Source organism: Nannospalax galili, unplaced genomic scaffold, assembly GCF_000622305.1.
Source record: "Nannospalax galili isolate Female #2095 unplaced genomic scaffold, S.galili_v1.0 scaffold325, whole genome shotgun sequence".
In the NCBI taxonomy this organism is placed as follows: domain Eukaryota; kingdom Metazoa; phylum Chordata; class Mammalia; order Rodentia; family Spalacidae; genus Nannospalax; species Nannospalax galili.
Genome location: NW_008355159.1, coordinates 1,236,069 through 1,253,099, shown reverse-complemented (window position 1 = coordinate 1,253,099; position 17,031 = coordinate 1,236,069). Strand labels below are relative to the sequence as shown.

The window sequence follows — 17,031 nt, the reverse complement described above, 5'->3', positions numbered from 1 at the left end:
ATGGCTCATATATAAATGTAAAATATAAAGCTGTAAAATTTTTAGAGAATAAAAGGAAAGAATCTTCATGATTTGAGGTTAGACATGGCCTTAGTATAATCAACTGACCAAAATTATGATCTAGAAGAAAATAATTTAGTATAATGAACTTTATTAAAATTTAGCACTTTTACTCTGTGAAAGATACTGTCAAGAGAGTTAACAGACAAGCCACAGATGTGGATAATATATTTTCAAATTATATATTTGATAAACAACTTGTGTCCTTTTAAAACTCAATGACAAATCTCAAGCATCTCAATGTAAAATTGGGCACAGGACCTGAACAGACTATTCACCAAAGAAAACATAAGGATGACAGATAAATACATGACATGATATTCAACATCATTAATCACTTGGGAAACGCACATTTAAACCAGGATTACATACTACTATATACATATTAGAATTCCTGAAACAAACAAACAAACAAAAATGGCATCAATTGAAGACAATTGGAAGTCCCATACATTGGTGGTGGTGATGCAAAATGGTACCTCATGCTGGGAAGTCATTCAATAATCTTATGCAAATATATATATGTATATATACACATTCATACACACACACAAACACACACACACACACACACACACACACACAGTTATCATGTGCCCTTGCTGTTCCAATTCTGGGTGTCTGCCTTAGTGAAATGAAAACTTATGTTTACTCAGAAATGTGTACGAGTGCTAACAGTTTTAGTTTTCATATCCCAAACCTGGAAACAATCCACATGCCCTTTTAAGGATGAATAGATCAACTGAAATACTTTTATACCACGGAATAGTACTCAAAAATAAAATGAAATGATGTATACAGCAACTTGGGTGAAACTCAAAGACACTATGCTGACCAAGATAAGCCAGTAGCAGGTTATACACTGTAGAATTCCTTTTATTTTACGTTATTGAAAAGGTAAAACTGTGGTGATGGGAAATATATCAGTGCTTGTGATAGGTTATGCATGAGGTATATAATTTAGTAAAAGGCGAACCTAAAAAAAAAATTCTTATTGAGCCTTTGTAATTTTATACAACACTTCTTAATCAAATCTAGGCCTCCTCCCCCATCCATGCCCCTCATCCCCCCAGCGGACCTGATACATTCCATTATACATGCTAAGTCCTATCCAGTCAAGCACCTGCACCCAGACATCCCTCAGTGCAAATTTGTCCACTGGAGTCCGGTCAGCCCATCTAGAGATTGTATGCAAGGCATACTCTCCGTTATCCAACATCAACCAGTCTCCAACAGTTCTCAGTTTACAGCTGGCCCACTACCCACTTCTCACCTCCCCTCTTGGCCCCCATTCAACTAAGTTGGCATGAGTCCTACACTCAGGGCACCATTGCCACAAGTTCACATGTACAGGCTTCCAGTAGCATGAAAGCCTCTGCTTCCCTGTGTTCATGAACAAGCCCTGGTTCCCACAATCTTTCTGGTCCCTCTTTGCAATGTCCCCAAGTCATGGATGGGTGAGGTTCAATATAGGAGTCCCATCCAAGAATACACATTCTGTAGTCTCTTATTCTTTAAAACTTGGCCAGTTGTGGCCTTCTGTGTGCATTGCACTGTGCTGTATAAGGAAGCTCCACCCGTGAGAGTCAAGGGATGCATTAGTTTTCTCCCTACCCCTTGTTCTGCCTATGTTCTATGAGCCTTAGGTATAGAGATTCAACTGTAGATGTGTCACCTAGGACTGGGCATCTCTCAGACATATATTCTCTGTGTCTGAGCATTTGTGGAATTCTGCAGTGGACTCCATCTGTTGCAAAAAGCAGTTTCTTTGATAAGTGCTGTAATGAATGCTTGTCTGTAAATATAAGGATCCATATTTAACGTATGGTAAGAAATTTCATTTGTTTAGAGATATGAAACAGAGAGGGTTTTCTCTAGGATTTATGGTCTCTCCTGTCACGTGTATTTGGCTGAGTTTACAGTGCCACCCATGAGTTCACTACCATTGAGAGGACTTTAAGTCTAATTAGATGACTGTTGATTGCCCCCCCCCAGATAACAGTGCCAATGCTGCACCAATAGAGGTAGTTTGCCATGCTGGTGGTTATGGTTATTAGGGTTTAGGGCTGGATTGTACCATCGATTATTTTTCCTCTCTTGACAATTTGCATTTTATCATTTAGCATTATGATAGCTAAACTTTTGGTAGAAGGCCTCCAGGTCAGTTCCCCCTCCATTGCTCTAAGTCCTGTATCCGAAGCATATCCTGTGTTCAGCAGTAGGGTCTTATCTGCTAGTTCTGAGAGATAACCAAGAGGTTTGGCAATAAACTGTGTTATTTTGGGAGTCTCCTGTACCACTCTCTCCAGCCATTCAAAGGGAGGTCTCTTCTGTCTGGCACTGTGTTCCTTGCCAAGCACTTCCCAGGTATACATATGCACTAACGTTTAGACACTGTATGGGCATTTTTCATGGGGTTTCAGGGGTATCACATTTCCCTCTGGGTTTCCTAAGCCCCCAAGATTCATTCATCTCTATTCTTGTTCCTCCCATCAGGCCTCCCTCTTCCCTCCCCAGTCTCAGCACCACCATTATCCCCACCCTCCCCCAATAACACCTGCCTCCCACCATTGCTCCTCTCCTGACTCCCCCTCTACACACACCTTGGCTCCTTGTACGTCCCTCCCTCCTCTCCTCCCTGACAAACATTTCCACTTTCCCCATATCCCTTCTGGTAACATCTGTTCCCTACTATCCCCCTCTTTTGGGTTCTTTCTTTTCTTTTACCTCCATGTATCCTTTCCCTTTACCTGGCTACTGGTGTTACATCAGAATTTGTATACTCACATATAAGGAATTGGTGCTACAGTCTGCAAATGAGGGAGACCATACAATGCTTGCTTTTCTGCATTTGTGTTATTTCACGTAGTATAACACTCTCTAGTTCCATCCATTTGCCTGCAAATTTCATCTTTTCTTATTGCTGAGTAGAAGTCCATTGTGTAAATGTGCCACATTTTCATTATTCATCAGGTGAGGGGCATTTAGGTTGTTTTCATTTCTTAGCTATTGTGAAGAGAGCAGCAACAAACATGGATGTACAGGTATCTCTACAGTAGGACAAGTCCTTTGGGTATGTGCCAAGGAGTGGTATCAACGGATCATATGGTACATTCATTTTTAGTTTTTTGCGAGTTCTCCACAACTTTGCATTCCCACCAGAAGTGAATGAGCAAAGGTGAACTTTTTGTATTGGTGGTACTGTGATGTATTTTACTTGTAGTGGTGGTGGTTACACAAATCCATACATTTGTTAAAATTCATAGAACTATATACTAAAAGAACATATAGCCAATTTCGTCCTATGATAATTTTCAAAATACAAAAATTAATTTTGTTTTATGAATCTTTGCATGTGATCTTACTTTTTTGTTGTTGTTTGATTTCCTGACCTCTCTGTTTTGGAGTAGACAAGTTTTATTCATTGTTCTTTTTGTTTGTTTTAAGTTGTTTTTTTTTTCTTTGAGACAGTGTCTCATGTAGCTCAGGCTGACCCGAAACTCACTGTTTATCTTAGACTGACCTTGATCTCCTTCTGATCCTCTTCTCTAACTCCCAGGTGCTGACATTACAGGCGTGTACCACTACACCCTGTTTATGCAGTGCTGAGCATGGAATCCAGAGCTTCCTAGATGCTAGACAAGCACTCTACCAACTGAGCTACATTCTTAGCCCATATGGACCTTTTTGTACATCACATTCACAAAACTCATTCATTCACTCAGGGCCTTTGCGGTTGTCATTTTGTTATCCTTCATATCTTCCCCCATATCTTCATGGAGCTTCCTTCTCCCTTCATTCATGTCTCTGCTCAAGTTGTATCACCTCTGAGCAGCTTTCTGTAGTCATACCTCCTACATTCTCCCAGACTCTCCCTCTGTTAGTCTCTGTTACATCATTGTATTTCTTCCCAGAACTATTTTATTCATTCATTTTATCGTCTCTCTCCAGTCACTTGAATATAAGCCCTATAAGGGCTTTGGTCTACTCTGTCTTGGTCTTCGTATCATAACTGGACTGGTGTCTAGCCTATAGTAGATAGATATAGAAGATTATTGGATGAATTAGTAGAATTATGAATGATTGAACACTTGTTGAGTTTTGTACTGACTAAACAATATGTTGGTTCTTTTGGAATATCTCAGAATTGAGCTTTTGTACAGAATTCATTCTTTCTTTGGCTAATTCTTTTAAAGAATGCCTTTATGTGGGGCTAGAGGTGGTTCAGTTGTTAAGAGCACTGACTGCCCTTGTAGAAGACCCAGGTTTGGTTCCCAACACCATATGGTGCCTAACAACCATCACCATCTGTAATTCCAGTTCCAGGGGATCCAATACCCTCTTCTGGCCTCTGTGGCTATTGCATGCATGGAGTACACTTACATACATGCAGACAAAACACTGATATACATAAAATTAAAATTAATTAATTAAAAAACAGATTGTTTTTATGTGCCCCTTTCTCTCTATAAAAGTTTTAAAAAGGCTTTTTTTTTTGATTTTTGTTTTTGGAGGGGGAGGAAGTGGTTTGTTCATGTGGTGCAAGTGCCCATGGAAGCCAGAGGCATTAGAATCCCCTGGAGCTGGACTTACATGTGGTTGTGAGCTGCCTGATGTGGATGCTGAGAACTAAACTTAAATCCTCTGGAGAGCAGTCCATGTTCTTAACCACTGACCCATCTCTCTAGGCCATGAAAAATTTGTTTTAGGCCAGACCATTTGATTTTTCCAAGTAGAAGATTGCTGATCCTCTCTTCTTTTGCCTAGAGGTCATATGCTAAGTCATATTTTATGCAAGAGCCTGGACAAGATTTTGTTGGACAGATGACCAGGGTACCTTTTCATCCTTCAGTCATGACTGAACATTGTGCCAGAGATTACAACTAGTAATTTAGTTGTAGTGACTCGGGACTCTGTATTGGGAATCTGCCTTTTCTTTTAGATGTCCCCAAATCAAACTTTTAAAGTTTCATATCCTTTTTTGCTGTTGGTCCTGCCTCAGCGGGGTGAGACTAAGGTTGTGGAGGAGAGTTCAACAGTTTTGTTAAGCATCTTCAGAAAGGAGTTGATAGGTTACTAATTATGAAGCCCCCTTCTAATCACCTGCATTGAATATTGTGCCTTCCAGTTCACGTTCCTGAGTTATACAGCACTGAAGTGTTTGAGTCCAGTTATACATTTTCTTTGAATTTCTAAAGAAATAGAGATGAACCTAGAAAATGACTCCTTTTCTTTTTGTTTTTCCTCCCCCTGTTTTGTACAACTTAGGAGGTTCACCAAGAACGGATTGCATTGGAAAACCAGTTGGAACAACTTCGTCCAGTCACAGTGTTGTGACCCCCTCAAGGCTCAAGTGATAGTGGGTGATGTCGTCTGCCAAGATCTTTCTTTTGAATGTTTGAGTCCAACTACTTGTCATAGATGTCTGTCTAAAGCTGTGAGCAGCACAATATAATCTTATGGCCTTCTCTCTTGCACTTCACTTGTGTATTTTACTGTGGTGGAAAAAATTTCTTTGCACTTAAAATCATAATTATCAGCTACTTGGGAGGCTGAGATGGGAGAATCATAAGGTCAAGGCTAACTTGAGAAGTTTATTGAGACCCTGTCTCAAAATAAAAATAAAAATAAAAAGAGAGCTGCAGATATATACCTCGGTGGTAGAGTGCTTGCGTGGAAGGCCCTCAGTTCAGTCCCTGGTACCATTTAAATATTATAATGATCAGTGAAATTTATCTCCCATTCTTAACTACTTTCCCAAGGTTTTAGATACTGCTCCTTATAAAAAAAAATTAGTCTTCCAGCAAACAATTTACAGCATTATTTATTTACAAAATTTATAATTTTTATGGAACCTTATAACGAGGTACTGTCAGGATGCTAGTTTTATTCTTATATGTATGTCACATACAGTAGGTTGGTTTCCTGAATAATTTGAATTCCAACTGGATAGTCTTAGGTATGATGATAATCAAAACAAAAGCCAAAATAAAATAAAAGCACCACATTTTGACTGGCACTGTGCCCTCTACCACTATATGCCAAAAATTACTTTTCCAGTGCCATTTTGATATTATATCAGCTATAAATAATACATGACTATTATTTTATGTTGAATGTCAAAGTCTTATTGGGTCTTTACACCTCTGTGAAGTGGAGATTTTGGCAGTGTGCTGTTTAACTTGGCCAGTCTAGGCCATCAGCCCAGATAACTCAGTCCTTTTAATGTAAATCTTTGGGTAAGCCCAATCTACTTTAACTGCCCTGTCCAAGCAAATTAAGTAAATATTTGCCAGATCTCTACTCTTATCCTGCACAGGATAACACATCTGTAAAGGCATGAGCTTGGAAACCACTCATCAAATACAATAATTTGGATTAATACATATTTTGTTTGAACCAAGAGATCCAAGACGAAGATGAAAGGGAAATGACTACCAACTCTCCAACAATCTCTGGTTGTCATTTTTGTCTTTATTTAGCCTGGATTGTAAACATATTGAGTTAGAAGTTATAATGTAAGAACATGGTCTTTCCACTGTCTATATAACTATTTGTTCTCTGTAAACTATACCTTTGAAGTATTTGGTTTATATACATTTCAGAGGAGTTCAGATAACTCTGGTGGAGGTGATATAGAGGAAGCTCAAATTGCAGAAGCCAGTGTCCCATAGAAATTTAATAGTAAACCCAAGTGGAAAGTGGGAAGTGACTGACCCTGTAGGGGCACAGGATCCTCAGTTCACTGACCCTCACAGGACATTTCAATGTTAACACCGTACTGAGAGACTCACAGCATGATGTATTATCTGCTGTGCATTTTACTAACTTGTTCTTTGGATATTAGGATGAGGTGTGCCCAGGATCCTTTTTGAAATGGTTTGGGATAGATTTGCAACATTTGGGATTAAGCTCTTCATTTCAATAGAACTGAGAACTTTATGTAAAAGTAGGCATTTATCAGATACTTCCTTGTTTCATTGGCAAGTTTTATCAGTAGCTTAACAACAGAAGTGAAAGGCTCAAACAGATGATGTTATTTTCCAAAGAAAAACAAAATGTTGAATCTCTTCCATCCATATTTGAGGATTTGAAACTGATTTGATTTTCAAAGTCATGAAACTTGAACTATTTCTGCCTTTCCTTTTCTCTTCTCTTTTGGCTGCCTTTTTTGGTTCTTGAGGGGAAAGCTCAGGGGTAAGTTTAAACCCTTTCTAATATTATGAATGGGTCATTGCAAATTTCTAGGCAACTTCTTTGTCCATACACTGGGATCTGGAAACCATAGCAAATTTTATCAGCAGTGTTCTGATTACAGATGTTACACAATGTGTTTGGCTTTTGGTACATTCCATTCAGGAAAAGCTAACTAACATATGCACTTTATCTCAAAAATCTTCCAGTGCATATGCACTCATTTGGGATAACACTTCATATTCACCAACCAGACATGACCTAAGGAATGTTAGTCTATACTATACATTCAAAAAACACTGATATGCTGTTTCCTCCATTAAGTCAGTGACAAAGGGATTTGAATTAGGAGGTTGGACTTTTGTTTGGTTGGCTCGGTTTTCCTTAAAGGAAAGACAACTTGCATTGGACAATCAAGGCCCTCCGAGTTTCACAGTCTCACCAATATATTTATGTGGTGCTGGGGATCAAACCAGGGCCTCATGCATGCAAGACTGGGACACATCTCCAGCCCACCACTGATATTTTTGATAGGTATTGCATTAAAGCACACACCAATAATATGTATACTCTGCATTCTTAGCTGGACCTACTTTGATCCGTTTATTAATTGCTTAGAAATAGATTTTTAGAAAGAAATATTTGTGTGTGCATACAAATACACACACCCACACTGTTGCTATTTTATAACTAGTACTCATTCTCTAGTTCCATGTTTCTTAGGATGTGCACTTTTAATTTATGGCTTTAATGCCTGATAATATTTTTGAGAGCCTTTAATAATGGTTTATAGGAAGGCTGGCACATTGAAATCTCCTATAAAACTGCTCTAGAATTAATAGCCATCTAATGTAAAAAGAAGCTTCTCTGATGAGGGATAAGAGATGTAGACTTGCTTGTTGGGAAGAATTCTACTGAATGAATGTTAATGCTATCCCCATTCAAGGGTGTTAAATGCCTTGTTGCTCAGTGGCATTCCCCCATGGGCATTGTCCAGTCCCACAGATGAAAGCACAAGAGGCACTTATAGTGGGCTTATTAGGGCCTTTGGCATCTCGTAAATGACATACTGCATTTGGCCACCTTTCTAGCCATAGACTAAGAGCAAAAATCAAATGATAGACATCTAGAATGGATGTGTATGTGACAATCAAGGGAGATATTTGGCGTAGTTGGAAAGCTGTAACTGCTTTACAAATGTTGTACAAGTGCTTGGGACTAATTGGGAAAAGAGTCCACTTAGCTAGAAGCTATGTCCATATGACTGGGATATCATAGCTAAACAGGACTGGTACTCATATACTCATGGTATATAGCATGTGGCAAAACCACAACCCTAAGAACTAGGAGTTCTTGGCCTAGAAATCCATACAAAGAGGTAGCTAGTGGTAGAGTTGGCATGCCAGCCTGATCTTATGGATTCCAAGTTAGTCCTCTGTCATTCCTCAAAATAGATTAGAAAGGCTTTTCTTTTATCATGTTGAATTTAATTGACTTAATTGTCTTCAAATGTGAAAACATCTAAGAAGTTTTATACCTAGGCGTTTATCTTGAAGTAAAAAATAAAATATGAAGGAAAATAATATTATTGAAACTATTCTTTTAATGCCTCATCTTTGATGATACAGTAAGTTACTTGAAATCTTGGCAGAACTTGAGACAGCTGTTACTTTGAATGGATTCCATTCTTGTGTTCCTTATGGGAGTTTGTTTTTGAAATAGACTACTGTGATTAAAATGAACTCAGCATGAAGCAAGTTATAGTTTTCTCCAGTGTATCTTTGATTGCTTGTGTCTCAAATGTTCAATTTTAGTACATTTTAGGGTAAGTAATAAAAAACATGGACTTTGATTTTGTACCAATGTCTGAACTATTGTAAAATATTTTTTTCTTTAGATGTGATTTGAATGTATAGTGTTTCTAAATATTTGTCAGTGTCCTGAATGGTCTTATAATCATGGTAATAATAGATATATAATTAGATGATCAATTAGATGATATCTGGAATTGAGGTGATTCTTGCCATTAAGACAGACATTTGCAAATGTCTTCTAAGCAGTAGTTGGAAAGAGTTCAATTATAAGTATTAACACCTTAGAGCTAAAAACATTTGTTCAACACACACTACAGTCACACCTCTGACTAGATATCATCAAGGAGCTGCAATTTTTAAGATGTAAAAATAAGAATTTAACATCTCATAACAACCAGATCCTCCCATGTTACTGACAAGTAGGCTCATTAGGTTGTGGTTTGAACATCGTGAGTGTTAACAAGTGAAATAGTGCTTAAAGTAATCTCTTCCCCCTGTAGTTAAAAAGAACAGCAGTAAAACTTTTGTTTCTCTTTCCAACTGGTTTACTCTATTTCGAGTGCTCCATTCAAACTCTAATTTCCAAGGATCACTTGAATTGATACTCCAGTTATGGGTATTATAGTTTTTTGTGTTATGACTCAGTGTAGTTCAAGTAAGAAGTAGAGATTTGGGTTTGTGTAGTTCTTAGCCTGCCCATCTTGCTTCTCTTTCAGCACAGGCTAATAGGGATTATGACCAACACAGACATATTAGTCACTGATTGTAATTTGACTGGAGATTACCTTGTGTCACTCTACTTTGTGAAGAGAATGTGTTCAGTTATATGAACTCACACGAGCAGCAGACAGAGAGGACCAGAATATAAAAGCAATGCACACGGATTCCAGGAGCTGCTGCCTATCCTCAAACAGGCTTTCAGAGGACATTTTATAAATATGCTTTGAAGCAGCCATTGTGTTGCTGTGAGCAAGACAGCCTAGGTATAGTTATTTTCTAGGCTTGTACTATCATTTTCTACACTGGATAAAGATACATGATAAGACAGTGTGCTTTTCTAGGAAGCACTGCAGGGTTTCAGTTGCTGGTGCCTGCTCTGTTTGCAGAAGCCTTGCCTTGCCTTGCTGTCGACAATTAGAGAATGCTTATTTTTCATGTCTTGCCATTTCTCCTCTCTTGCTCCAAGCTAATTTCATGGCTGTGGGAGGTTAGAGAAACTAAGTTTACTGACTCTGAACACCAGAGGACAGCAGGCTCTAAGAGGGCTCAAATTGGAATTTGAGGACTACAGTAAGGATACCCTCAGGCACCAAGTTTATAGCAGTCTGTGGGATGGTAGGACTAGCTCCTAAATTTCCTTCAGGGAGCTCTGCCATGAGACAGAACCGAGTAACCCCATTGTATGCAGCTTGGATCAACTAAGATGTACCATTTTTGATTTAAGTCAACTGGTGTGACAGCTTCAACTGCACCCACCTTGGGAACCAAGAATACCCCCTTCTTTAGCACTGCCATTATTTTCATCTTCAGCACAAATAAGATATTTGAGCCAGAGGCAAAAAGAGCCATTTTAGACTTCATAATGATTGGCTAAGAGCGATTAATGAACTGACTGTCTATTTTAATCTTGAAAGTAAAAATGTATATTATATTTTTTCACTACAGGTACATGGAACAGTAAAAAGTGTAACAGCAAAGTTTATATTTGATGCTTTCTGTCTTTTCATGATAATGCTCTAACAAGTTGTGTTAATATTTAACTCAGCCAGAGTCTCATTCATTTGCTAAGCATTGGGAACATTCTGTATATTTACCTTAAACATAAATAAATCCCCAAGAGTGTCCTATATTTGGATAGTGATTTGTAGACTCAAGCTAGCTTTACTGCCTCTTTTTCACACTTGTTGAAAAATCTGTGAAGAACATAGTAAGTTAAGGATCTTCAACTTGGAAAATATACGTGATGTGAAATTGAGGTGCTATGTTAAAAATAAATATATGATAATGATGTCATTTTTATGGATTCTTGGTGTCAATATTTTCTGGTTTCCATTTGTCTCATATCTACTTACAGCAGGTGATGAGAAAAGGAGTTGGGAGTCTTCCCGTTGAAATCGGTCTGAGTTTGGTTCTTTTCATCTCCTGTCAATTTAAGACAGGTTCTCAATATCTGCATGCAGTAAGCACTTGGGACATCCAGACTGACTCAGTACGTTTTAAAGATCTACTGAATTGAAACTTGACTTAACGTGGGGCCAAATTGCCTTCTTTATCTTCTCACTGTTCTTTTTATTGGAGAACATTTCTAAAGCTGGGTTCAGTGGTTTGTACTTGTATTCCCACCAGTTGAGAGGCTGAGGCAGGAGGATCAGAAGTCCTTGACCAGTTTGGGTTACATAGTGAGTTTATCAAAGTGTAGCCCCATTTCAAAACTAAAACCAAAAGCAAACAAAAATACCAATGACAACAAAAAAGAATGTTCCTGTCATAGAGTCCTTACCTGGAATGGGGTTGTTGTAGTTACTTTCCTTGTTCATGTGATAAAATACCTTGACAAGAGCAATTTAAGGGAAAAGGGTTTATTATGGGTCACCATCCTTCATGATAGAGAAGTTAGGGTGACAAGACCTTGAATGCTGGTCACATTGCATCCACAGACGAATGCATTGTGCTGCTTAGTTCTCTTTCCCTTTCTCCATTTATACAGTTCAGAATCCCATCCAGGGAATGTTCCCACCCACAGCGGGGGACTCTTCCCCCTCAATCCATGTAATGAAGATAATCCCCATCTCCTCAGTGGTATTAATGTTTGTCAAGTTGACAATACTATCACAGGGGTAATAAGAAATGATCAAAAACAATTGTCTCAAAATCTTGACCAAATAATCTCACCCCATCAGTTGCAATTTCTTACCTTTAAAATTTGTAAAAATTTAAGAGACACAAGTCTATTGACTGGATTTCCTGCTGTATTACAATGTCCACCTGTTATTAATCCCAAGCTGTTGGTATTATTTTGGAAGATTCAGAAGACTTTGGTGCATGTCCTTAGGGGCCCCTCTCTGTCTCCCTTTCTTTTTCCTTCTTGCCATGATGCTAGCTGTCCTGCCACTCCCCTTCCTTGGTGCACTAAATGTCTGAAACTGAGCCAAAATCTCTCTCTCCCCTTGTTTCCATAAGGCAGTTTGTCATAGTATCATCCATGAGTTCATTCTGTGTGCTCACCTCATTTCCGTGGATCACTTAGTGTGCCCTAACTGTGTAACCAAACGCTAGGTTAGAAGCTGGAGATGAGACCAAGACGACAGAGCTATTTCTTCAACAAGTTCATAGCTCAGTAGGACAGAGAGCTATGGATGACTCTCAGGCAAAATGGAATATGTGCTGTGCTGTGTTAGGATAGGTAACTGTAGACACCAATAAGGCGTAAGCTACCTAGAGATGGGATTAAAGCTATTTCCAAGATTTAAGAGCAAATGCATGTAATTGCTAGTATTCAGGGAGTGATTTATGACCTCCAGGTATTTTTCTTTCTATTCTCTATAAAGGAAATGTTTTACTCAAAGACGGAAGCCTAATGTTTCTAAAATGAACTGTTATTTTAATTCATTATACATATTCTGGTTTGTGTTCCAGCAAAAGAACAAAAAGCCCAAGACACAGAATAAGCCTCTGTGGGAGAAGCCCTGTTGGAAGACACGAAGCGTATTTCATCCTCAGCTCCTTTGTGAGGGTGGTGCCAGGGGTCGTGTGATGATTAAGGAATTTAGGGTTCTTTTTTTGTCAAGAAAATTATCAATGCGCAGAGCATGTTGGAAAATGAAGTTGAAATATTGTTAGTTTTGAACAACAGTGCTTAATGAGTTTATTTAGCAATTTTGAAAAATCCCCAGGCCTGCAGGAGAAAGTGCTCAAAGTAGAATATCTCCGTGGCAAACTCGTTTCCAAGAGTCCTGTTATATTGTTTTCCAATTATGAGATGTTCTGGGAGTGTGAGCAATAGTATTTACTGGTATCTGAGGCGTTTTCCTCAGTGCATTTTTCTTTTAAACACAGAATGAAAAGGGCCCTTATTTGAGGGCACTAAATTGTAACCCAGCCATTCCTTCCTTTGTTTGGCCTGAAGTTCCGTTACTTAGAAGATTGGGTAGAAGGACCTGGCACAGAAACTGTGTAAAATTTTCAAGATTGATCTGTGAGAATGCTGTAGCGCCATCAGTAGAGGGCATACATACATATTCTCAGAAACAGCCTGAGTAGCTCTTTACAGTGTAGACCAAGCTGACTTTTGTTCTATTATTGCTTTCTAGAGAGTGTGTTATTGTTTTTTAGAGAGAATGTGCTCCTTATTCTTATGCATAGACTATTCCCATCTTTGGTGCAGCATTACAGAATGCATTACATGCCTCCACTCCTATATTGGGCTTAATCAAAACTACAAGGCTGAAGGAAGGCCAAGGGGAAGAAAGATAATGCTTGTGGAATGAAGTAAAAGAAAGCAAAGTAAATTAAATGCAGACACAGAGAGCTGTGATGCAGGTCCTTTGAAATTCTAATGAAATTGGCTTGAACCCATCTGTGTTGAGAGCCTGTATCCTGGTCCTCCTGGAGTTTCTGAGATGCAGAGGTGATGGTGGAGGGATTGATATTTTTATCCTTGGTGTGTCTGGCTCTAAGTTACTTCCTAGGAACCAGTTTCACAGATAGACCGTCTACCCTCACCCCAAGCATTACAGCATGAGGCATTTGTGTGTATGTAGAGGATGAAATGAAATAGAACAGAGGCGGAATCTATACAATATTTAGGGTGATAAGAACTTTTAAATAGTTTATATCCAAGCTCGTCCATTGCACAACTCCAGGAAATACTGCTCACGTTATCGTCTATGTGAAAGATGGCCCTTAGAGTTTGTGATGCAGTGGGCTTCCTCACACATTCATGATGCATACTTCACTCTTTCCCTCACCAAAGTGTTCCTCTTTTCCCTTTCTTTAGATTCACTGTTCTGATTCTGCTGCCTGAGGGAGGGTGGAGAGCCAAGAACCTTGGTGACCCTGCTGGCCCTTCTAACCTAGTGCCTCTAGCCCTGAGCAGATGTCTTTCAGCCACCCATTTCCACTGTAGGTGTAGTAATTCTGCCTCTGTCTCCCCCAGGGAACTTTGGTAATGTCTAGGGATAATTTTGGTTTTCGTAAATGAGGGATGCTACCGGCATCTAGTGGATAGAAGAGGCCAAAGATGTTGCTAAAATTCCTACAATGTACAGGAGAGATCCCTTACAACAAGGAGTAATCTGGCTCAAAATGTCACTCCTGCCGAAACTGAGAAATCCTGTTCCAGAGGAACTCTTCGAGCTTCTCCATTTTCCTTAATTATCTAGAGCAAATTAGCCTCTTCACCACTGCCAGGGATCCTTCCTCACTCAGCCAAAGCTACATCAAAAGGCCATGCTGAATTATTCTGTTAATTCAAGTGTAAATGAGTGAAGTGAACCAGGAGGAAGAACCAAAGTAGTACTGGTCCATCTGCTTCAATCTTAGGAAACAACAGGGAACAGTGTGGACTGTGACTGTGGAGCTGCATGTCCTGCTTATAAAGACAACACTGTGTTATTGGCATGCAGGCTGCTATGTTGCTAGATTTCTGATCCCTGAAGAGACAGAATATCTCATCTCCATCCTCCAGAAAGTCCCTTTTGTGTTATTCACTTTTTTTGATGAGTTATAACTTACCTGTATTAATTCTCATTGTTCAACCCAATGAATCATTAGTATAATCTTGAAAAATAGTTGGAGGACGTATACTAGCTGACCGCACGGTTTACCATAAAACTACAGTAATTAAAATGGTGATATACACTTACAGTTGGAAGTGATAAAAAGATTAACAGAAAGAATACAGAGCCCAGAAATACATCCACACACATGTAATTTGCTTGTAATTTTTTAAAAGCCATCAAAATTCAGTGATGGGAAAAAGGGTCTTTTCAATAAATGGTGCTGGAGCAATTGAAAATCCACATGAGAAAAAAGTGAACCTGGAATTCCTACCATGCATGAAATTTAATTCACTATATAGCATAAGTCTGACTATGAAAGGCAAAATAATAAAGTATCTAGAAGAAAGTGTAAGATAATATCTTCATGAATTTTGTAAAGAGATTTTTTAAAACATGGTTCACGAAACTACCCATGAAGGAAAACATTGATAAATTGGATTTCATTAAAGTGAAGAACTTTTGTTTATCAGAATTCATGACTAAGAGAGTTTTGGCAAGCTGTAGAACAGTAGAACTTCTTTGCAATACATCTGTCAAAGGATACTTGCTTATTTTTTTCTGTGTTGGCAACTATTTCTAATTTAAAACACTGAGGGGAGAGAAACCACTGTGCATGCTGACATTATACAGGCCAAACAAAACAAGCCTTCGAGCCAGTTCTGGCACGCATACTGCAGATTTGTAGCCTCACCTTGAGCAGCACAGGAGAATGGAGAAACTTGAACATTTCTGTATTTTCTTATTCTTTCCTTAACTAGCCTCTCTGAGGGGGAACAAACAACGGAGAGATCTAGTTCTCAGTGGGGAGGGTTTCTCATGAGATGGCAGAAAGGCTGGGTAAAATGAGTTTAGGTTTGAAATAAATAGTGCTTTCTCTCCTGCTGATAGACACAAACATTAAAGAAAAATTAAAAATCTGATTTAATCAACCTTTTTCTATTGGCTCTATGGAGACTATCACTGATTCCCCATTTACCTTACTCTGTATGGCTCTAGAATTCACAGCATCTCTACATGATGGCCTAGAGACCTGGAAAGTCAACTTCATGCCACAGTGAGACAGAAGTTGTACAGAGACTGAAGTGAAACTTTTAGCATTCACAGACTGTTAGTGTCTGGCTTCTTTTCTTTCTCCTTCCAGAACTGTGGCTTTAGTTTCCTCCTTCTCTCTTCTCCAGTACTCTTCTTCCTTCATTTACTTATAGTTGGAGACTGGTGAGGCGAGGGATGATTTCCTCTTGTCCCTTTTTCCAGCACCATTGACTAAGAGGAGGTAGTCTGTCTAAATGGATGGTGCTCTCCTAGTATAGCATGTTAGTTAAAAGTCTCGAAGCTAGAGTTAGGCTCCATAGAGTTAAATCCTGTCTCTAATTTGTTGTAGTCTTGGGCAAGTTCTTTGCTTCTCTCTGCCTCGATCCCTCATCTATAAGTTACTAGTAATAGTGTATGCGTATCACTTCAAATAGTGCAGAGCAATTGTTAAATAAATGTCCATTAAAGTGAAAATTGATTCTTGGCTGGTTGTTTGTCAGACTTTGTTATTGTTCCAAGCTTTGGAAAGTTAAAGACAAAGGAGTCCTTGTCTCAGAGACCACTAGCCCACTCCTAATTTCAAGAGAAGCAAACAGCTTACCAAAGTAACCTTCTTTCCTTGAACTGGGCTAACATGGGACCATTGGCTGGATTGATGGCATTCTTCTTATGGAACTTGGTCATGGCTAAAATCCAGACCCACTCAGAAGATGATTAAGATCATTCTGAGGGATATGCTCTCTTAGTAGTTGAAACTAGTATTACAATGTAGATGAGGAAACCTTGAACCAGAAGTGAATGAATTCATCCATGACAGTCAGTATATTATAGAAAAGCTTAGATTGCCTTGAACAGGCTATTAGTAGAAATCTGGTTGGTGAGGCCTTATAGAGATTGAGGAGAGTTATAAATAAATGATCCGCAATCACTTCAGAGAAATTCTGAATACCACTCAGAAACTTAGTAGAGATCATTCTTGGAGAATGCTGTTAGGAAGTATGAAACATCTGTATGCATTACTTTTCTGTTGCTGTGATAAAACACCATTTATAGAAGGAAGATTTTATTTGTGCTTATTGTTCCAGAGGGATAAGAATCCATTGTGGTAGGGAAGCATGGCAGGAGACAGCCAGAACAGAAAGCTCACATCT

General features: G+C 38.8%; 1 protein-coding gene across 9 annotated transcripts in view; it reads left to right on the top strand.

Moving 5' to 3' along the window:
• Window positions 1–11,081, top strand: part of Reps2 (RALBP1 associated Eps domain containing 2) — a 258,844-nt gene extending 247,763 nt beyond the window's left edge. For all 9 annotated transcript variants that reach the window (XM_029555606.1, XM_029555605.1, XM_008852210.3 and 6 more), the window contains one exon: window positions 5,329–11,081. In XM_029555606.1, coding sequence (XP_029411466.1) covers window positions 5,329–5,397 — 69 coding nt within the window. In that variant the 3' untranslated portion in view covers window positions 5,398–11,081. The remainder of the gene's footprint in view (window positions 1–5,328) is intronic.
• The last annotated feature ends 5,950 nt before the right edge of the window (window positions 11,082–17,031 follow it).